At 42.7% G+C, this 23885-nt stretch overlaps 1 protein-coding gene across 3 annotated transcripts in view; it reads left to right on the top strand.

Annotated features, from left to right (window-relative positions):
- ZNF185 (zinc finger protein 185 with LIM domain) overlaps positions 1-23885 on the top strand; it is a 239807-nt gene that overhangs the window by 45376 nt on the left and 170546 nt on the right. For all 3 annotated transcript variants that reach the window (XM_068250904.1, XM_068250902.1, XM_068250901.1), the window contains exons 2-4: positions 13837-13905; positions 17115-17244; positions 23433-23519. In XM_068250904.1, coding sequence (XP_068107005.1) covers positions 13881-13905; positions 17115-17244; positions 23433-23519 — 242 coding nt within the window. In that variant the 5' untranslated portion in view covers positions 13837-13880. The remainder of the gene's footprint in view (positions 1-13836; positions 13906-17114; positions 17245-23432; positions 23520-23885) is intronic.

The raw sequence follows: 23885 nt of genomic DNA, 5'->3' as shown, positions 1-23885 counted from the left end.
TATTGCTTGACCCACTGAGTTGTGCTCCCATTTTTGCCCGAGGAGGCGGGGTCACGCCCGCGAAAAACACTTTGCATTTGTGGAGTTGAATAAATTATTTGTCAATTCTGTTTTATCGAGACTCAAATGAGTTTTCTTTTTTTGTAAGAGGGAGGTGAGTCCACCTAAACATCCCCCTCTGCTTTTAAGCGGTTTTTAAAACGTTTTACTCTACTATGGCGCCTCTGTATACCGAGTTTTTGCTGATCAATCAGAGAGAGATTTGTCTCTTAGTCAAATCTGCCCATCATTGCTAAATGTATGGTTACCTTTAGATTAGGTGAATAAATACTTGACCATATACTGTATGTGTCATTTCACTTTCTAGCTGTATACAAGTACCCCAGAGGATGGACATTATATATAACTAACGTTTCTCATGTGTGGGGGCTTGTTGTGTATAATTGCAGACAGCACAAGTAATGTATTGAGAAAGCAACAGTGAATCATGTCATGGCTTACAAGTTTCTTTGGTACATTCATTACCTCACAGCTTTGTGTGTTAGAAACTCTAGTAAATCTAATATCAAAGAAGATGCTTATATAGCTGATGAAAGGTTCAAAGGTAAATGTGGTAGGCCTAGACAACCTAATCCAACCTCATATACTGCTTATTGTTTCTCACTATCACTTTAATGCTACTGTCTTATGTACTTTCTAATGACGGTTTCCATAAACCTATATACCTTTGATATACAGTAGTTGACTGAGTACTTGCTTCATGCTTTGTAGTCATCTGAGTGACCTATTTATAATGGGTCTTTTATACAAGTTTAAGAAAATTCTCCCAAGGGTGGACTATACCAGAGGCAAATTTTTGAACAGAGGCACCAACAAGAATAAAAACGTTTAAAAACCGCTTGGCTGCTACATAGACCCTACTCGTTTCTCCACTATTTGCGACCTGTGAAACGCGTTGCATTTTGGAGCACCTAATAAATGTTATTTTGAAATAAAGTCACTTTTTTCAGTCTGTTAAATCTGCAAGGGAGGTAAATCCACAAAAACTTCCCCCTTGCAAATGTTTTTTATAACGTTTTTATTCTTGTTGGCACCTCAGTGAGTGGTGACCTCAGTAGACTTTTTCTACTGAGGTCACCGTCGGGACCCGCAGGAATTCCGCCGGTCAAAGCACCACCATCTGGATCCAATGCACAAGGGCTGTGATGCCGATGCCACCGGTACGCTGCTCGCAGGCAGCTCCATCGACACGGCTAGGGGAGGGTCACCTATACTGCTGCTTCTCAATCTCTGCGGCCATAGTAAGCCAGCCACCACCACCCTGACCCCCCCCCAGCCCATCCAGGAAGGCATCAGGTGGGCCACCAGCCAGCATCGCAGTACCCTGCTCACAGTCCACAGCAGCAAGGTGAATTCCCCTCAGCCAAGAGGCTCATTAGGGATGCCTGCAGCCACCACCTGGACGTTGGTCTTCGATTTCTACAATCTGCACCGGACCAAGCCGTAAGCCTGGGGCTAAATTTGCAAGCATGGACACTGGTAGGAGGCACGGCTACAGCCAGGACTGTTGTTTCCACCCAAGGGGACTCTCGTACTCTCTGTCTCTCTCTGATCGATCCTACTTTCTCTCTTTCTCTCCCGTTCACCTGCACATTCCAAGACATGCGGGGGGGGGGATCTGTAACCTGCTGCAGGGTAGTTGAGCACCACAAAGGTTGTGGCAGCTCCACCCGACATAGCACTCAGATGGACCTCTGTATCCAATGTAATGTAAGGTGTAAGTGTAATGTATAAATGACTACTTTGTGTATTTCTACTGTATGTTACTGTACCATCACCGACCCTGTATGTGCCAAAAATAATCCCGGGTACAACCCCCGTTGTACTTGGCAAAATAAATGATTCTGATTCTGATTCTCTGTTCAAAAATTTGCATCTAGTTTAGTCCACCCTTGGTGGAGGGTTGTATCTCCATATCTTTCCTATCTACAGAGAGCAACTTCTTACACCTGAGTGGGGTCAGGTTCCAATTCTCCCCACCTGCTTTGATAGTGGTTGCCTGTGTGGTAACCCATGTTTGTGAGTATACATTCTGGGTTAAAGTTCCTCTTTAACTTCTTCAGTTCATAAGCAAAGAAGGTTTTTTGGAGTGAATTGTTTATATGATAAGAAGTATAGGAGGAACAAGAAGTATGACGTGATTTGGCAGAAAAGCAAAGCTGTGACTAGAAAATTTGGCTCCAGGTTGGATGGAAGTATTTGAATAACTGTTTGCAAAGAAACAGCAGGTGAAGAGAAGAGGGAAATATACGTCTGGCAGCATCATTACCATGGAACTGTTGCCTTACAGTCTAAGAAGTACAGTATAGTATTCATGGGCGTCTCTGTCACCAGGCAACTACAAATGATTGCCTGGAGCACCGTGGGTGAGTTGGGGCGCAATGCAGGGGGGCGTGTGTTTTTTTTCTTCATTATGCTGGCCGCGGCCGCCTCTTTGGCAGGCAGCTCAGCTGTGCCTGTGCTGTGACTACCTCTGCCATCCCCACAATTCACAGTACAGCACAGGCGCGGACTGGGGCGGGGGAAGGTGGTCATTTCCCCCCCGGGCCGCCTCTTCTTCAAACAATCAGGGCCGACTAGATCGGTGGCTGAGCAGAGGAGAATTAAAAAAAAATCACAATATGCAGCACCGCGGCGACGGCCGTTTACAAACACAGCCATTAGAAGACCCATTAGCACTTTGTCAGCTGCTAGCTTCACCTCCTAAGCCCCACCCCCGCTGCATGATTGGGTAACATGGCAGGCTGGGCTGGGGCTAAGGAGTAACGGGCTCCCCCATGTCTGCCTGTGTGCAAGGGAGCTGTCACTCTGACAGAGAAGCCCACCCAGCTGCCAGCCTGAGGAAAGAGGGTCATCCCCTAGCATGTGGAAAGAAAAGTTGGGCTGTGAGGCTGGAGGGGAAAGAGGAGGCTCTGACTGAAGTAAGCCTGACACACAGGTAATACTACCACCAGAGAGAGGTAGGTCCAGGCCACCTATTGTCTGTTTCCCACTATGCCAGTACCTGCACTGTCACCCAGCCACCCCCACTGCCTGCACTGTCACTCCCACTGCTTGCACTGTCACTCCCACTGCCTGGACTGTCACCCAGCTACCACTACTGCCTGCACTGTCACCTAGCCAACCCCACTGCCTGCACAGTCTCCCAGCCACCCCCACTGCTTGTACTGTCACTCTCGCTGCCTGGACTGTCACTCCCACTGCCTGGACTGTCACCCAGCCACCCCCACTGCCTGCACTGTCACCCAGCCACCCCCACTGCCTGCACAGTCTCCCAGCCACCCCCACTGCCTGCACTGTCACTCCCACTGCCTGCACTGTCACCCCCACTGCTTGCACTGTCACTCCCACTGCCTGGACTGTCACCCAGCCACCCCCACTGAATGTACTGTCACTCCCGCTGCCTGGCCTGTCACCAAGACACCCCCACTGCCTGCACAGTCTCCCAGCCACCCCTCACTGCCTGCACTGTCACTCCCACTGCCTGGACTGTCACCCAGCCACCCCCACTGCCTGCACAGTCTCCCAGCCACCCCTTACTGCCTGGACTGTCACCCAGCCACCCCCACTGCCTGCAAAGTCTCCCAGCCACCCCCACTGCCGGCACAGTCTCCCAGTCACCCCTCACTGCCTGGACTGTCACCCAGCCACCCCCACTGCCTGCAAAGTCTCCCAGCCACCCCCACTGCCTGGACTGCCACCCAGCCACCCCCACTGCCTGCACTGTCACCCCCATTGCCTGGACTGTCTCCCAGCCACCCCCACTGCCTGTACAGTCTCCCAGCCACCCCTCACTGCCTGGACTGTCTCCCAGCCACCCTCACTGCTTCCATTGTCACCTCCACTGCCTGGACTGTCACCCAGCCACCCCCACTGCCTGCACAGTGAAGTCTAGTGTGTGTGTGTGTGTGTGTGTGTGTGTGTGTGTGTGTGTGTGTGTGTGTGTGTACGCACCACTTGGTGTTTTGGGGGCTCATGATTACTAAATACTATGCTAACATATGAACCAAAAGAGACGTGTGGGTTCCTTTCTAGGGGAGGGGAGAATATTGTCTAATTACTTTTAGGGACACATTGTCTAACTAACTCTGTTATAGGAGGACACTCTGGCCCACATCCTATATTACCACATGCCACATGTTTTCTTGCCTGGAGTGACAAAAGAGCTAGAGACACCCCCTGAAAGTATTGAATAGTAGATGATCAATTAGATACTCAGTTTCCATGGGTGTTTCATATTTGTCGCAAATGTCATGCCACATGAAACCTGCAGCTGCTGACTTGGACTAGTTCAGGTTCATATTTTACATAATCTACAATAAACTCAGAAAATGATCATCTCATTGGTCATCTCTGTGGAATAGGAGGATAGTAAACTAATCTTCTGAGAAAGGAAAAATGCATTTTACAGAGACTGAAGAAAGGGCTGACTCCATGGTGATGCACAATATCAAGCTAATGTGGTTGGGAGGATGACTGTATTGAGGGAGTGGTTTACTGTACAAGGTGAAGGATTTTGGTTGCTCTCAGAGATGCTTGTCAGGAAGTGTGAAAAGGCTTTAGCGTAATAGAGAGATATGTCAGGAATGGTAGGAAGAAAAAATGTATGGGCATACATGGGACGTTAGAGAAGGGATATTGGTGGAATAGACAGAAAAAAGTATAGAGCCAAGTAATGATCACTGAGGCGGAGCAGTTACTGGGTGCCGGCAGCCTATTGGTTAAATGGGTGCCGCATAGACCACATTGTTAATTGCAGCTGTAGCTGTTCTCAGTGTGTAATTTGGGTGGCAGCGCCTGATAAATAACAGTTATAGGCTGTGCAGATATCAGCAGTGGTACTGTTTACAGCGTAAGGTGGCACAAATATCGGCGTCGATTGTGGCGCAGTGTTAGGGAGTCTAGCCCAAGGACTCCTTACTGAATAGGTGCAGGCTTACTAAATAGGAAGAGCTGAGATTTGAACCCAGGTCTACTGTGTCAGAGGCAGAGCCCTTAACCATTCCAGCCGCTGTAGGCAAAGGGAGGATTAGTGTGAGAAACCCTGACTAAATTATCTATATTAAATGAATATTGTAAACAATAAGCAATTGTATTCATTATGTTATTTTCACTACAGTTTCACTTTAAGCTGAATGGCTTCCCCTACAAAATTGGCCTTAGATTATTATATGGACATATGACTATAGTAGGGATTAGATTGTGAAACCCCTCAGTGACAGTGACAACATATACACAGTGGGATGCGAACGTTTGGGCAACCTTGTTAATCGTCATGATTTTCCTGTATAAATCGTTGGTTGTTACAATAAAAAATGTCAGTTAAATATATCATATAGGAGACACACACAGTGATATTTGAAAAGTGAAATGAAGTTTATTGGATTTACAGAAAGTGCGCAATAATTGTTTAAACAAGATTAGGCAAGTGCATAAATTTGGGCACCACAAAAAAAAAATGAAATCAATATTTAGTAGATCCTCCTTTTGCAGAAATTACAGCCTCTAAACGCTTCCTGTAGGTTTCAATTAAAGTCTGGATTCTGAATGAAGGTATTTTGGACCATTCCTCTTTACAAAACATCTGTAGTTCATTCAGGTTTGATGGCTTCCGAGCATGGACAGCTCTCTAACTCATACCAGAGATTTTAAATTATATTCAGGTCTGAGGAATGAGATGGCCATTACAGAATGTTGTTTTTGTCCTCTGTATGAATGCCTTAGGGGATTTTGAGCAGTGTTTAAGGTCGTTGTCTTGTTCCAGCCTCGGCACAGCTTCAGCTTTGTCACTGATTCCTGGACATTGGTCTCCAGAATCTGCTGATACTGAGTGGAATCCATGCGTCCCTCAACTTTGACAAGATTCCTAGTCCCTGCACTGGCCATTTAGCCCCACAGCATGATGGAACCACCATCATATTTTACTGTAGGTAGCAGGTGTTTTTCTTGTAATGCTGTGTTCTTTTTCCTCCATGCATAAAGCCCCTTGTTATGCCCAAATAATTAAATTTTAGTTTCTTCAGTCCACAGCACCTTATTCTAAAATGAAGCTGGCTTGTCCAAATGTGCTTTAGTATATTTCAAGCATCTCTGTTTGTGCTGTGGATGGAGAAAAGGCTTCCTCTGCATCACTTTCCCATACAGCATTTCCTTGTGTAAAGTGCGCCAAATGGTTGAATGATGCACAGTGACTCCATCTGCAGCAAGATGATGTTGTAGGTCTTTGGTGCTGGTCTGTGGGTTGACTGACTGTTCTCACCATTCGTCGCTTCTGTTTATCTGAGATTTTTCTTGGTCTGCCACTTCGAGCCTTAACTTGAACTGAGCCTGTGGTCTTCCATTTTCTCAATATGTTTCTAACTGTGGAAACAGACAGCTGAAATCTCTGAGACAGCTTTCTGTATCCTTCCCCTAAACCATGATGGTGAACAATCTTTGTCTTTAGGTCATTTGAGAGTTGTTTTGAGACCCCCATGTTGCTACGCTTCAGATAAAAATAAAAGAGGAGGGAAACTTACAACTGACCCCCTTGAATACTCTTTATCATAATTGAATTCACCTGTGTATGTAGGTCAGGGGCCACTGAGCTTACCAAGCCAATTTGAGTTCCAATAATTAGCTCTAAAGGCTTTGGAATCAATAAAATAACATAAATGTATGCACCTGCCTAATTTTATTTAAACTATTATTGCAGACTGTCTGTAAATCCAATAAACTTCATTTCACTTCTCAAATATCACTGTGTGTGTCTCCTATTTGATATATTTAATTGACACTTTTTATCATAAAAACCAACAATTTATACAGGAAAATCATGATGATTAACAAGGTTGCACAAACTTTCGCATCCCCCTGTATATTGATACTCTGTAAAGTACTGCAGAGGATGTCAGTACTGTATAAATAAAATAATTACCAGACACCTTTATAGTTTCCCATAAGGCATTGTTGTATGTAAGTGGCATTTCCTGTTTAGTAGGTTCAGAGTAGCCTGTTGTTTTTGTGGCGCTGCCTGTAGCATAAATCATATTAAGAGAAAACCTTGTTCCCACCCACAGCTGTCAACAAACATGGATTCCTGGGGATAAAACCACATGTCAAATTCACAGTGTGACCACAAGTGACTAAACACAATCCACCCACATGGCCTCCTTCTGTATTGCTGAATAAGTTAAAAGGTTTCTGTGAAGAGTTCACATATGCTGTACAACTGGTTTATACGCATGGGTATTTAGTAGCCAAGACTCTGGCTTTACAGCAAACACATATACAGTAACAAATGTTAAAAATGCAAGATTATCAAAGCCCAGAGATACCTCAGTGGATCAGACTCTGTATTACTTCTAAGGAAAGTGTAAGTTAGGTATGTTCAATATGGCCAGGGACAGTTTTCTGGAAACGCCACCAAGGCCCGGGCCTTGGGGAGCATCTGGCCAAGGGGCGGCTGGACATAGAAAAGGGATTGCTGCAAATGGAAGACAGAGGTTGCAAATTAGAAGCAACACAAGGAAATAGGGAGCTGCTGCCTGAGGGATCTGTTTATAACTGAAGGGTGCTGCTGTACATGAATGTTAGACAGGACAGAGGGGGCTGCACATAGAATGAGATGGGTGCTGCTGCACATGGAAGGGGAGCTGCAAAAAAGTTGGTCTAGGGGCAGAAAAAGGATAAATACAGCCTTGAATATGGCAAAGGTCGCAAATTTCCTTGATCAAGAATTGGTCTGGGAATAGCCATTTTACTGTTTTGCACCATTATATCAGTGATATTTCCATATAAATCTAATTAAAGGGAACCTTAACTGAGAGGGATATGGGTGTTTCCTTATAAACAATACCAGTTGCTTGGCAGTCCTTCTGATCTCTTTGGGGCAGTAGTGGCGGAATCACACACCTGAAACAAGCATGCTGCTAATCCAGTCTGACTTCAGTCAGAGCACCTGATCTGCATGCTTGTTGAGGGGCTGTGGCTAAAAGTATTAGACACACAGGATCAGCAGGAGAGTCAGGCAACCAGTATGATTTTAAAAGGAAAAATCCATATCCTTCTCAGTTTAGGTTCCCTTTAAATCTGGATTAGAGCACTACCACAGCTAGGCTTGTACCATTTGATGCAGTACTAACCTATGTGGCCATTAATCACTCATACTCCCAACTGTGTTTAATCTAATCAATAAAAGTATGGATATTCCCAGTCAATTATCAATTTAGAGTAAAAACGGATTAAGAGCTGGTTCTTGCACATGATGCATGATCTATTTTGGTGGATGCATTTGCACAAATATCATTTATATGATACAGGCCCGGATTCACATCACAGGAGCCTATAGTCACATATGTCCTGGTACCTTAGACTTTGTCCTCCCGAACCAACAAAACCTCCCCAAACCGCATCACAAGATTGCTGGCTGGCCCAGCTGTCCCCTCTCTCCTACTTCCCCTGCCCGCTTTAGGTAGCTATAGGTGCCCCTTAGTATTAGGTAGCCAGAGGTACTCTCAGTATTAAGTAGCTAGAGGTGCCCCAGTAAAATCCTGAGAGTAACCCCTCACTTACACTTTGCTGAGGGAGGGACAAGGGGAGGGGAGTGAGCCGCCTCTCCATCATCAGGCACCTATAGTCTCGTGCCTACATTGCCTTATGGTAAATCTGGCCCTGCTATGATACCATATGTAGAAATGTAGTTGGTTTGTGAATGACCTTTGGTACAATATCACAAGTGTGGCTGTACTGCATGCATTGTGAATTACATTTGCCACGCGCCATGAGTTGGCTGCAGGCATGCTCATCTCTCGATAGTCAGTCTAGTGTTGTGAATGACCATGTCTTTGCATTTATGTATCAATTCATTGTACGTGATGTCATGGATGAAATGGTTTGTCAGAAATCATATATACTCAATGGGCCATATGCAATTCACTTTTTCACCGGAGTTTTCTTCTAGGTGATATTTTTAAACTTGTCAATAAAATGCCTTTTAGGCCCCCAGAAGGCAAGAAAATGCTCAAAATAATTTTGTTAGTACTTTTCCCCCAACGTTTTGGTACTTTTTTTAGTTGAAAAGTACTGGAAAGTTATTTAAAATCAAAGATGAAAAATGATCTCCTAGGAGAAAACTCAGGTGAAAAAGAGAATTGCATATGGGCCAATGGCTTTTACCTAACGTATGTACTTCCTGTACGTTTTATCCATTTGCCTTTAAAAGGAATAATGTACATACAAATGGACATATTAAATTCAGAAAAAGTGAATTGAATGAGGGCCCAAGTGCAGCAATCCATAGCAACCAATCGGATGCTTTTCTGCCACTTCTGCTCTTGGAACCAGTCCATTTACCCTCTAAAGTCTCAACATTTACACATTTTATTATATTACTTTTGTCACTGTAATTACCAATTCTGTATTTTCTACCGATTCTGCATTTTGTACCAACTCTGTATTTCGGATAATGATATATACCATTGTCTGTATTATTCTGTACCCCTTGTGTGAGAAAACGCGGAAAAGCCGCCGCATATGCCAAGAACGAGGCGGCTGATTCCGCGTCCAAAGCGGCGGTTTGCACGCATGGACACGCGTCTGGTAGTATGGTGGAATGCGGAAAAGCCGCTGCATGTCCTGACAGCAAAGCGGCTGCTTGCATGCGGCGGCGTGTGCTTAGTGTGGCTGGGTCTGTTAGTGCACCTAGACAGATGGAGAGCTATGCACGCGCGGGCCTGAATGCAGGACCTTTATACCAGCAGGGGAAGTGTCAGCTGATCAGGAAGGTCAGCTGATTCCTGTAGGACTCATGATTGGCTGAATGGTTCGGGCGGGGCAGCAGAGTCCAGCAACTATATATTCTGCTGCTTGTCAGTTGCTGGTTGTCTGCCATTGCTAACACTTGCGTGAAGGCACTCAGACCTTAGCTAGACACGACAGTGTGCCAGAACCGGCTGGAGCTGGGAATCCACACTGAGTCAGATTCTTGATAGCTTAAAGTACTAATTGTATGGTATTATTTGTTAGACCAGTTCCAGGGTGTTGAGATCAAGGCCCTCACACCCCAGACTAGGAATACTGTGTATCCTCTGTGTATTCTCTAGACTAGTTCCAGGGTGTTGTGAATACGGACCTCACACCCAAGACTAGGGAACTGTATTATCATTTATGTTATGCTCCAGACTAGTTCCAGGGTGTTGTGAATGCGGACCTCACACCCAAGACTAGGGAACTGTATTATCATTTATGTTATGCTCCAGACTAGTTCCAGGGTGTTGTGAATACGGACCTCACACCCAAGACTAGGGAACTGTATTATCATTTATGTTATACTCCAGACTAGTTCCAGGGTGTTGTGAATACGGACCTCACACCCAGACTAGGTTGTGTTATTACTGTGTTATGTTAGCCCAGTTCAGGGCAAAGCCTTATATATTAGCAGTAGGGCTTCCTGCGCCCCAGCCTTGGTCCCTCGCTCAGGGGTCCACAGGCTACAGGAATCTCACCCACCGCTCAGGGGTGAATTCCTCGGGAGTATAGGCCACCAGCTCCTCTGGTGGTCTTTACTCAGAGTTGTTACTGTTGCACCAAACACTACACTCTACTCAGGTGAACAGAGGTTAGCTAGTATATCGGATTATCGGTGAGACTGCAGATCACTTATAATCTGGTATATATCTGTATTCCCAGTGATACTGCAGATCACCGGTAATCAGATCCTCTCTGTGCTTCACCGATCGTTACAGAATGGCAGACCGAACCCAAATGGACGCACTGTATAGCCATGTTGAAGTCCTGACCACCGCGGTAAACCAACTTTCCGCGGCAGTTTTGAACCAACAGACCCAGATATGTCAGATATTTGGGGCTATCTCAGGACTTCAATCAGTGCGATCTCCTCTTAGCACAGACATACGTATGCCTGTACCTGAAAAATTTTCTGGCGACAGATCTGATTTTCGGAACTTTAGAAATAGAGTGTTATCATACTTTGAGTTAAGGCCTAATTCGTCTGGAACCGAGGCACAGAGAATTACGTTCATTAAGACTCTGTTGTCAGGGGATTCCCAGACCTGGGCATATGGTCTTCCTATTGGGCATCAGGCCCTGACCTCGGTCGATGAATTTTTTGAGGCTATGGCTATGATTTACGATGACCCAGACATCGCCTCGACTTCTGAACGGAAGCTTAAGCTTCTGCGTCAGGGCAAAGGTCCGGTGGAAAATTATGCTGCGGAGTTTAGGAGGTGGGCAGTCTCGGCTAGATGGGACGCATTCGCCCTCCTAGACTGTTTTTTGGACGGATTGTCAGATAATATTCATGAGGTAATGATAGGCCATCCTGAGCCCGAATCATTGGATGAGGCAATCTCTTTGGCCATACAGATAGATCGCCGTTTGCGCCACCAGAGACAGATTCGTGGTAGAGTGGCCAGAAGGTCTATCTTACACGACTCTTCTCGGTCTCCCTCACCTCCAGGCGAACCTATGCAAATTGGATACACAAGGTTGAATCTGGGGGAAAAGAGTCGCAGGAGCCCAAAGAAGAACGCTTTACATGGTTCCACTAGGCCAGACAAAAGCTATCGCCTAGGATTAGTCAAAATCATAGGTAAGCAGGGTTCATCCCTGAACGATGGTCGGCTGATCCTTCCTTGTTCGGTTACGTGGGAAGGTCGGACCAAGTCCGCAGATGCCATGGTGGACTCGGGTTCATCAGCGAACCTCATCGATTACGATTTTGCCAAAAGTCTGGGGATACCGTTATCTGCACCCGACCGGCAGATTTCGGTCACTGCAGTGGACGACTCTCCATTGCGCAGTGCCCAGTTTCTTTCCCAAACCCCCCTACTGTCATGTTGTTTAGGGGCAGTGCATGAAGAGAGTTTACAGTTCCTGGTCCTGCCGATGAAAGGGTCTGCTGTTGTTCTCGGTATGCCCTGGTTGCAACTCCACTCTCCACTGATTGACTGGGCTTCAGGACAGTTACTGAATTGGTCAGCTCATTGTCATGAGCACTGTTTAAAGAAGGGCGAGGTGGATAAAACCAGGATACAGGTCGCAGGAAAGGCAGGACAGTGTACAGTTATTTCTAATGGTTCCTGTTCCTCACGGTTCCCTCTCATGCATAAATCTGATAGCAAAAGCCCCAAAGCAGACACTTTAGACAGGGGTTTTTGGCCCAAAACCATTCTACCACCAAAAAAACAGGCTGACAAAAAATCATTTCCTGTGTCCCCGCCCGGGGCAGCGCTGCAGGTGGATTCCACTCCCTCCCTCCCTGGGTGGATTGATGGCCGGCCTGAGTATGAGATAAAAGGAAAATTCTTTAACTTACGTCCTGGAAAGCCAGGAAGATGTCCGGAGTCCACTCCTCAGGAGGGGGGTACTGTGAGAAAACGCGGAAAAGCCGCCGCATATGCTAAGAACGAGGCGGCTGATTCCGCGTCCAAAGCGGCGGTTTGCACGCATGGACACGCGTCTGGTAGTATGGTGGAATGCGGAAAAGCCGCTGCATGTCCTGACAGCAAAGCGGCTGCTTGCATGCGGCGGCGTGTGCTTGGTGTGGCTGGGTCTGTTAGTGCACCTAGACAGATGGAGAGCTATGCACGCGCGGGCCTGAATGCAGGACCTTTATACCAGCAGGGGAAGTGTCAGCTGATCAGGAAGGTCAGCTGATTCCTGTAGGACTCATGATTGGCTGAATGGTTCGGGCGGGGCAGCAGAGTCCAGCAACTATATATTCTGCTGCTTGTCAGTTGCTGGTTGTCTGCCATTGCTAACACTTGCGTGAAGGCACTCAGACCTTAGCTAGACACGACAGTGTGCCAGAACCGGCTGGAGCTGGGAATCCACACTGAGTCAGATTCTTGATAGCTTAAAGTACTAATTGTATGGTATTATTTGTTAGACCAGTTCCAGGGTGTTGAGATCAAGGCCCTCACACCCCAGACTAGGAATACTGTGTATCCTCTGTGTATTCTCTAGACTAGTTCCAGGGTGTTGTGAATACGGACCTCACACCCAAGACTAGGGAACTGTATTATCATTTATGTTATGCTCCAGACTAGTTCCAGGGTGTTGTGAATGCGGACCTCACACCCAAGACTAGGGAACTGTATTATCATTTATGTTATGCTCCAGACTAGTTCCAGGGTGTTGTGAATACGGACCTCACACCCAAGACTAGGGAACTGTATTATCATTTATGTTATACTCCAGACTAGTTCCAGGGTGTTGTGAATACGGACCTCACACCCAGACTAGGTTGTGTTATTACTGTGTTATGTTAGCCCAGTTCAGGGCAAAGCCTTATATATTAGCAGCAGGGCTTCCTGCGCCCCAGCCTTGGTCCCTCGCTCAGGGGTCCACAGGCTACAGGAATCTCACCCACCGCTCAGGGGTGAATTCCTCGGGAGTATAGGCCACCAGCTCCTCTGGTGGTCTTTACTCAGAGTTGTTACTGTTGCACCAAACACTACACTCTACTCAGGTGAACAGAGGTTAGCTAGTATATCGGATTATCGGTGAGACTGCAGATCACTTATAATCTGGTATATATCTGTATTCCCAGTGATACTGCAGATCACCGGTAATCAGATCCTCTCTGTGCTTCACCGATCGTTACACCTTGTTTGTATTCTTACTTTGTACAGCACCACGGAATATGTAGACGCTTTATAAATCAATAATAGTGAAAAATTGTGTGCAGGAATTTGACATACTGTTAAGAATATATACTGTACATTTGCTGTTCAAATACGATCTAACAAAGTTATTTCTTTTGTTATTTTTCAGCTGTAACATAATCTAACAGAGGAGGATTAACATTTATTCCAACAATGGCCTCTGTACAGACGAAGAAAGGTATGCAACTAACACACAAACTTCCATGTGTATGAAACTACTTCATAACAACTTTTACAGTTCTAAAGTCTCTACTGTGTTGTTATTAACATTCATTTTTTTAAAGTTTTTTTTTTTTTGTGGGTTGGGGGAGACAGTGTCAAATGTAGCATAGTTATAGCCGTAGCTGACCATGTGGCCATTATGGGACTCTTTAGTATTTGCTATGTATTAATTTAGACTGTCAGTTATTGCATTTGGCAAAAAAAGAAGGATAAGTTAAATATTCTCTTAAAGGGGCACTATGGCGAAAAATTGTAAAATGTAAAATATGTGCAGACATACAAATAATAAGTACGTTTTTTCCAGAGTAAAATGAGCCAGAAATTACTTTTCTCCTATGTTGCTGTCACTTACAGTAATTAGTAGAAATCTGACAGAAGCGACAGGTTTTGGACTAGCCCATCTCTTCATGGGGGATTTTCAGGGATTTATTTATTTTCAAAAGCACTTAGTGAATGGCAGTTGCTCTGTCCAACTGCCACAAAACTGTGTAGCAAGCAGGGAAGCTGCCCAGCATCACTGTATAAATCCTTTTTAGGGAATATCTTTATAAAAAATAAAAGCCTTGCTGAGAATCTCCTATGAAGAGATGGACTAGCCCAAAACCTGTCACTTCTGTCAGATTGCGACTACCTACTGTAAGTGACAGCGACATGAGAGAAATGTAATTTATGGCTCATTTTACTCTGGAAAAAAACATACTTCTTATTTGTCTACGTTTGCACATATTTTAAATTTTACAATTTTTCGCTATAGTGCCCCTTTAAAGATAAATACATTTGTTATGAAAGTTTCCGGTTGCTATACTACAGTACATGGTCTAGTCACATTATTATAGCCATGCCTACCTGCTCTGACTAGGGATGAGCAAGCAAAATTCTCACAGCAAATCTGCCCCAATCTGGCTTAGCATAATTCTCATGAGATCAGCAATCAGGTCGGCCGCGTTAGGTGAGAATGGGGATTTTCCATGTAAAAAAAAGATTGTAAATGATATGCATCATGTGAGAAAAGTATAAGCTGCCACTTTATTATTGTTAGCATGATCTTTAGATCAATTTTGAGCCCTTCATATCATTCAAAATAACATGATTTATCGATCGCCATGTTAAAATTCTATTTCAATTTGCAAACTTTTTGTCTAAACAAATGTGCCAATTTTGCAAAACTGATTTGCGAGATTCTCATGAAACGATCAGAGATTTGACAAAAATCTTGCTACTTGCTAGCGAGGATTTCGCCCATCCCTGCCTTGATGTCAGGGATGCACAGCCAATGACTGAGTGCACATGACGCGTGTAGACTTCATAGTTCTGTAAGGTGGAATGTCAGCAAGTTGCCAATAGAGCAACAGACATCCATAAGGCTGGATTCACAGTGGTCAGTTGCATAACCCATGTGTTATAATGAGCGTGAACTGCAATGGAGACTGGACATAGACTATACAAAGCCTGCATGCAGTGAGTTAGAATAACCCGATCTGTTACAACACAGTACTGTGAACAAGTCCATAGAAGTGTATGGGCAGTAAGTTGAAGAATTATTCTGTGTGTACCCATCGGAGAGCCGCGATTGGTGAAAGGGAACAAGTATTCCCTGAACCAATCAAAGTGCTTATAAGGGAAAGATAATGGCTTCAACAAGAAGCCAATGATCTTTTCTGTAGCAAGACTGTCTGTGTGCTTGTTCACACAGACTAGTGAGATTTAGCAGTCAAAAAATACATAAAAAGTAAAACTACACATTTAACACTATTTTTTTACACTTAAAAAAAAAGACAGCATTTAAAAAAAAAAAAACATAAATAGTTACGTTAGGGACTGAGCTTTTTTTTCATATGTATGTCATCATGGGTATTAACTGTTATTTTAGCAATAAGGGCTTCTAATTATTGGCTGGATACAAAAATAGCACAAAGCCAGAAAAAATACACCTTTATTACCAAATAATATACTGTCGTCATACATCGTACTAGGTATATAATTTAAATGTTGTGATAGCTTTGACTTACAGGCAAATACAATGTGTGGGCTTTATTTATTTATTTATTGTAAAACTATAGGGGATGGAATTGGAGAAATAGTGTTTTTACTTTTTTTGTGTGTTTTTCCCCCATAAAATGCATAGAAAGGAAAGTAATAACTGAAAACAAGTATCACCCACAAAAAGCCAAATTTGTGGCAAAAAAGACAAGGTATAGATCATTTTGGTGTGTAAGTAGTGATAAAGTTATTGGCGAATGAAAGAGAGGAGCGCTGACAGGTGAAAATTGCTCTGGTCTGTTAGGGTAAAAAACCTTAAGAGTGAAGTGGTTAAGTTGTGTGCTTTTCTTTCTCTTTTAATGGTTCAATTTGCATTACGTAGTTTGTGTACACCTCAGTAAACTTAAAGTGTGCTACCTGTGCACATGAAAATTTACAAGGGTTTAGTGAATATACCACATAGTTATTAAGCAGTGGCGTAGCAATAGGGGTTGCAGAGGTAGCAACCGCATCAGGGCCCTTGGGTCAGAGGGGCCCTCCCTCAATCACAATATTAGCTCTCTATTGGCCCTGTGTTGGTAATAATTACTTCAATAGATGCTTTAAATGGTAATAATGATTAACAAACTGTTTCCCATTCCCTACTTGAACCTCTGACCATGTTGTTCTCCTTGGCAGGTTTTGTGCACCATATCAATTGTTATGTATAGAGTGCTTGGGGTGCCCAATGTAAAACTTGCACGGGGGCCCATAGCTCCTTAGCTACGCCACTGTTATTAAGCTAATTGTTATTAAATTGTGTTTATGCAGCTCTGACATTTTCTGTAGTGATTTACAGAACAATTCATATTGTTAATTGTCCCTCAGTGGGAAACACAGTCTAATTATGAGGGGCTCACTAGATTGTTGTAGCACTTTCAGATGAGTTTTCCTCTTTGTAAGTTGCTAAGAAAATTTTCCTCATAGAAAAGGGACCTTAGTTGTCAGTCACCAAGAGATCTTCCAACATACTGTACTAGTCTAGAAGATCTCTGCGATTGTCACAGGTCACACTTCGGTTAGTGCCATTGCTTCTTTTTTGTTTATTTAGCCAGCTATCTATAGTCTTTTTTTCTTTTTAGCCACTGGCTAGATAGAACCTTTTCTAAGTATAATTCTGACTATGGACATTCTTGTTGATTTCAGGAGGCACAGAAGTTCCAGAAGACCGACAAAAAATCCTGAAGCAGATGAAAGTGCGTACAAAGCTGAAGACTGACAAGAGCTGGATCCATCAGAACTCTGACGATGAGAAAGATGATGCCCCCGGCCCAATGTAGGTCATCATGGTCACTGTTCATCACATAACATGGCTGATTTACATTTGTATTGTGTTTTTTATATTTTATGTTTTAACTTTTTTCATTGTAAATCAATAATTGTAGTGCACATTAGATTTGAGTAAGCCCTGTTTTGGTCCTGCATGAAAGTTTTGTTGATGTTTTACCTACAATCTGTGCCTAGTTTAAACCTTGAATATGCTTAATGGTGCCTGTACAATTAAAACATTTGATATTTCCCATTTATTTGAATGATTAAATAGAGTGAAAATCAAAATTATTTTTTATTTTCATTCGAGAAAAAAATTAATGATTCTATAGTTTTTTTGTTTTTTTAAATATGATTGGATATGTTGGAAAATCTGGATGATTGTTGGTGAAATTGTTTAGTATATGGTAGGTTGTATAGAAAAAAATATTAGATAAACATTGAAATAAATGTTTCAAAGAATGGAAACTTTATATGTATTGTGAATTATAGCAAAAAATTAAGGGAATAGAAAGTAGTCATTTTTGTAGTTATGTATTTTTTATATTATTATTATTATGTGGAGCCCTGAAATGATTGTTGATTTTTTATAAAAAAATAGGTGTGCTCTGCAAAAGTAAAGTTTAATGTTAAATTAGAAAGGATTACTATTTTAATTAAGCAAGATACAGTATATATAGTGGTAGTGGAGGTAGGTGAGTACATGTGTGTTGTCAGTGAGGCTGCAGGAGGCATGGTGTAATTGAGCTTCTAATTCATGTTTGCATATTTGTTTCTTGTTTTTCCGCCAAAAGTTTAACTTTTTCAAGTAAAAGCATCATTAACTCTCAAGTTGTTGTGGAAATGTTCTGGGTTATTCTAATTCTTGTAGAAGCCTCACATGAGAGTACTTGTCTTTATTCTGCAACAAATTCTTTGCCCACAGTCTTTTCAGTTTAGTTTTTTTCTCGTCCAGTTTGGTCCACAGATAAAGGGCAAAAGCTATACAAGATTTCTTCTTATTACTTATTACAGCCATTTCTTCTTCCTGCTCCATCGGAGGAAAAAGTGCAGGAAATATCGCAAACCCTTCATTTACAATTGAATAAAATTGATCAAATTAGTTTTTTTTTTACTTTAGAACCATTTTTCCCAACCATCTATTTCTTCATATTCAATTGTTTTTCTCATATTTTCTGAAAAATCAAATGTTCCTGTATGGTACCTCGAAAATAATTTTGAAAACTATTCGACCAAACGTAATAATCAATCGAATTTCTCTGATTGGAAAAGAATTAAAACATTGTATCAGATATGGGCACCATTAAGCTGACCTCCTGTGTAAATTATATATTCAATGGGTCCTCTTCTCCTATAAAGTTATAATTATCTGCCTGGCCCTTTTCTTCTTCTGAATAAATCCTGGAACTCTTTGTCTGTCTGCTGCCGGTGCGTAGGCCTGCCCTCTTGCTGAAAAATGCAAAAGTATTTTTTCTATCGAGTATTATCTGCCTAAACCTATTCTTTAGGTAAGACAAGAAAAGATTCAATAGGCAGATGCAAGGACAATATAGACTCGGTTTGGCAACAGAAATCTGCAATGCGTAATTGGCAGGCAATTTGGTAGCCTGCTATTTTATTAGGTACCTCCAGCACCCACATTTCCTCCCATAACTGAAATTTCAATGGTAGCCTATGGAGGTGCCAAAACTTCTGTGGCGTCTGATATTTTACATTTTTATGCAGCAAGTACATCGGCAGGTTTTGCCGGGGCTAGTGGTGGATAAGGCTAGGCATTGGAGTGGGGTCTTTTAAGGTTAGGCGTCGGGAGGAGAGCTTTTAAGGTTAGGCATCAAGGGGGGTCTTTTAAGGTTCGGCATTGCTAGGGGGGGTCGGCTAGGTTTAGTCACCAGGGGGGCGGGTGGTTAGGCATTTTCTGGGGTGGGTTAAGGTTTAGGCAATGGAAGGGTAGGGTTAGTTAGGGCTAGGCATCAGTAAAGGGAGAGCTCTGTGTGAGAATAGGGCTAGGTTTAGCTGGGGGAATTGGCTAGGGTTAGGCACCGGGGGGGGGGGAGTGAGGCATTTGTGGGGGTGGTTAGCATTAGGCAATAGAGGGGGAGGGTTGGTTAGGTTTAAGCATCATTAAAGGGAGAGCTCTGTGTGAGAATAGACATGTCCACATGGAATTGCACACTACCGTGAAGGTGCTGGATCAAAGTAAAGTTCAGAAGAATCCAAGTGATCAGCACACTCAGTGAACCAAGTCCAAAATTTTATTCAAGTTAAGTGAAACAGTTCCATTCCATATACCAACGATTTATTTTGGGGCCCCGTGGGGTCCCCTGTGTCAAGGTAACAAACACAGAATGGTGATGCCATTCTGTGTTTGTTACCTTGACAAAGGGGCCCCGAAATGAATCGTTGGTATATGGAATGGAACTGTGTCACTTAACTTGAATAAAACGTTGGACTTGGTTCACTGAGTGTTTGGCTCGCTTGTATTCTTCTGTGTGAGACTAGGGCTAGGTTTAGCTATAGTAAAATATTTACTGATATTTTACAATCAGAAAAAGCACTGCAAAATTGTAGAAAATCTGTACATTTACCAATATTCTTCTAGCTGCCATTTCTAGAATCCAAATTTTCAGGCACCCTTTTTGCATGTACGCCTAAGTACTGCAATAACCCACCCCCTCCTGAACACCAGCTGCTTATGGGCTACCAGGTCCAACCTTCTCCCCTTGCATTGCTCAGCTATAGCCAAACCGGATGTCTGTACAGTGCTCATACCATGTTTCTGGATTAGCTAGAGAAACAATTTGAGCTATGTAGAGAAAAGTTGAAAACATACCTACAGTACCTTCATATCCTTTATTTAATGCCTTAATTGTCTCTTTTGTGCTGAAGTGGCACATCTAATCTAATCTAATTAAAGATCAGGGTGGCACAAATTTATTATTCAATGGAAGATCCGGTATAACAAAAGGTTGAAGCTCACCGTGAAAGCTCGATGACATAGTACATACTTGTATTTATAGTTATTCAGCAATTGTACATTGTTAATTAAAACAGAGCTGTAGATATGATATACGAGTCCTGTTCTACATTAATGGTATATTTTTTATTATTATTTTTGGTCCCTTTATCACCTCTTTTTTTAGGGGCCCACTACTTTTAGATCTGTATGTGTTTTATTTCATGGAATGATTTTTCCAATACTTAATATACTATAGCCCTTATAATCTTCCGTCTTATTGCCTATTATTTCTGCAAGTCTAAGCTCTCGTCTTTTTTTTTGTTGTTGTTCTGTTACAAACCTGTTATAAGGCAATCTTGGGGGGATATCTGGATTTCCTTTGATGGTAGAATAAAGGTGAATTTCTGTCTCCCAATGGGTTTGAACGGTTGAGCTACCATATTTTTCAGGCTATAAGATGCTCCGGATCATAAGACACACCTAGGTTTAGAGGACAAAAACCAGGCGAAAAAAATATATACTAACCCTGGTGCATCCATGTTAGAGGGTCATCTTGTGGATTATGCCCCCCTTGTACCTCGTGTCCTACTCTATGCCCCTTGTGTCCTCCTCTATGCCCCTTTGTGTCCCCCTGCATCCTCTGTTTGTCCCCGTGTACTCCTCTGCATGGGCACAGTACAGGGAGTCCCCAACATTGCTGCGGGTTGGAGGTTTGTGTTGGTAGGCATTCACAAGTCAGGAACTCCCTGCATTTGTACTATAAGACACAATGACTTTTTTCCCCACTTTTGGGGAGAAAAAGTGAGTCTTATAGTCCAAAAATACAGTAATTGTGGGTTATAACATTTCTTCAGTTTCTGTATTCCCTTTAATTGATTAGCAGGAAATCTCAATATTAAAACATTATCTTCCTATTTCAACCAGAATTCAATATCTCGGGTTAAAATGTTGTTGTTTTATTATATTTTTTCACATTATTAAAACAAAATACTATTGAAATATTCTGCAACAATAACATTTTGATAATATAATCTTTATAATATTGTGCAGCTTTAACAGTAATTTATTCCGGTATTATATTAGCTTTTGTAATGAGGATTAAAAAAAAAAAAATTTTGTATTTGAATAGCTGTACTACATTTCTACTTATTTACAAAATATACGTTCATTTGCATTACTACTATTACATTCACATTACTTCTGTTATTTGCATTATTCTGTAACCTAAGGTAGTTACTTTTTTCTTCTACGTGGATTATAATGTTTCACAGAAACATATACCTACATTTCCAGTAGGTTACATTATTGAGGTTTTTGGGTCTGAAATGATCAGGAGGTTTTTTTTGTTTCTTTTTTTGTGACAATAATTTTTATTAGGATTAGAACATAACATGAGGTCAATCGAAAATCTCATGATAATAAGAAACAGGTATCCATGTTGAAAAACAACGAAAAAAAAAAAAGATTATACAACTATGCAGGTATGAGTTATAACACAATTCACAGCGATGGGTTCGGGGTAGTGAGGATAATGATATTAACAGTTTGTGTTCCCTCCAAAAAGAGATGCGGTATTTAAAGCCCCATACAATAGAACAATTGCAAAATACTTTTTTTAGTTGTTTCAACTTGTTTCACAGCAAAAGTCTTTTGACAATTGTGCTGCATAAAAGACCGCTGTATGGGGCTTAAAGGGAACCTTAACTGAACGGGGGGTAAAGAGTTTTACTTACCTGGGGCTATTACCAGCCCCCTGCAGCAGTCCTGTGCCCTCGGCGCCGCTCTGGAATCCTCTGGTCCCCTGCTGTCACTTAGTTTCATTTTTGACGACTCACCAGTCGCCGGCCGCCATGCGTATTATTGGACGCATTCACCAATGCAATTACCGCTATTGCGGACCGCAACGCGTACAAAAATACGCGTTGCCGCATATCTACGCGTGCGGAATGCGACAACGCGTATTTTTGTACGCGTTGCAGTCCGCAATAGCGCTAATTGCATTGGTGAATGCGTCCAATAATACGCATGGCGGCCGGCGACTGGTGAGTCATCAAAAACGAAACTAAGTGACAGCGGGGGACCAGAGGATTCCAGAGCAGCGCTGAGGGCACAGGACTGCTGCAGAGGGCTGGTAATAGCCCCAGGTAAGTAAAACTCTTTACCCCCCGTTCAGTTAAGGTTCCCTTTAAGGCCACATGGGATTGCCCTTTATATAATGGCCAAGGGTTGCATTCTCATGTTGTAATAATGACACATTATATCTCATAAGACGATAGATAAGTACCGGTAGTTAGTGAAAAAACATAACTTTCATGGAGAGAGAGGGTATCTATCAGGTATAGGTGTAAATTCAGACTTATCAGATGTAGGACCCTTTACCAAGTTATCATTCCAGTAATTATAGCTCACTAGAGGGGTAAAGGTGGTCACTGTGGGGAACCACTGTCACCTACTGTATATGACGACAAGAGACCAGGAGCTAAATGGTGCAGTATTGTAAGGTGTTAATTGTTGGTTGAAAGTACATGCTTATTTGTACTCACAAAGGTGGGTTACAGGCCCTGCAACCACCATATATCGCCTATGTGGAAATTACCGTCCACACTCTGTATTCCAGGTCCTGCCGAGACTGGATGGTAATAGCTGTTAATAAGCACTTCTCCTGCTCCTGAAGGTCTGATTATCAGCTAGTATATCTGAAGTCGAATGCTGGTACTACTCTGGTGGAGATCACCACAAGGTTTTTTTGTTTTTGTACAGGGTGTGATCATACTGGTTCACATGTGAGATAAATCTCATGTAAGAAGAAACAATTAAGTGTTGAGCAAGGTGCAGCAGACAATGAAGTTTACCTGTCTCAAATTTGAGCTTGTATCATGGCTAACTGCATCCCTGCAAAGCACTCAAGTCAAGGTGCCCATTAACAAACCAATTTCCCAAATAATCAATCGTTCAAGTAAATCGTTGCGATCGATCAGAAACGGAGGGGAAAATGATAAGCTATGCTATAATCTTTGCATTGTATAAAATTGCATTGTATAAAATTGTCCTGTAAAGAACTGATTCTGACAACCGACCAGCCCATTTCCCCTTTAGTCCCTGACCACTCAGGCATAGAAGAGATGTTAAATGGAAGGGTACTGTATAAATGAAGACATTAACCAATACTCTGTTGTTAATCTATTCTTACCCCCCTTGCAATAACCCTGTAACCAATGAACACTTTTTCTATCAAACAGATCTCCACAGCTGAAGGCACTTGAGAACAGAAAGTCCATGTTGTGGTCTCCACCTCCAGATTCAAAACCTGAATCAAAATCTGACAGGTAGGTGAGACGGTGGTCAACACATAAGTAAATGGAAGATATCTCAAATAAAACCGCGGTGTAGTTTAATAACTAAACCCAGAACTGAACAAGACAATTTTTAGTAGCAATCAGAATGATAAGCAGTTATAAACTGCACAGTGGACTAAATACCAGTTTCATTGGGCAAATGTGCTTGCAGTTGTGTACAACTTGATTTCTCTAAACTGCAGATCCAGCTGCTGAGTGGGTTAATCGGGTGTGACCATGTGACACCAATGTAAGCAGAAAAATAGATCCCAAGCTACATTTACGAGATCCCCTGGAACACAGTAGAAGTCATGAGTCTACATAAGTAGGAGGACCTTGTAGTTCATAGTAAACAGG

This window comes from Hyperolius riggenbachi, chromosome 8 (assembly GCF_040937935.1).
Source record: "Hyperolius riggenbachi isolate aHypRig1 chromosome 8, aHypRig1.pri, whole genome shotgun sequence".
NCBI classification, from domain to species: Eukaryota; Metazoa; Chordata; class Amphibia; order Anura; family Hyperoliidae; genus Hyperolius; species Hyperolius riggenbachi.
Note: the sequence above shows the minus strand (reverse complement) of the source record. Positions and strands in the feature narration are given on the sequence as shown.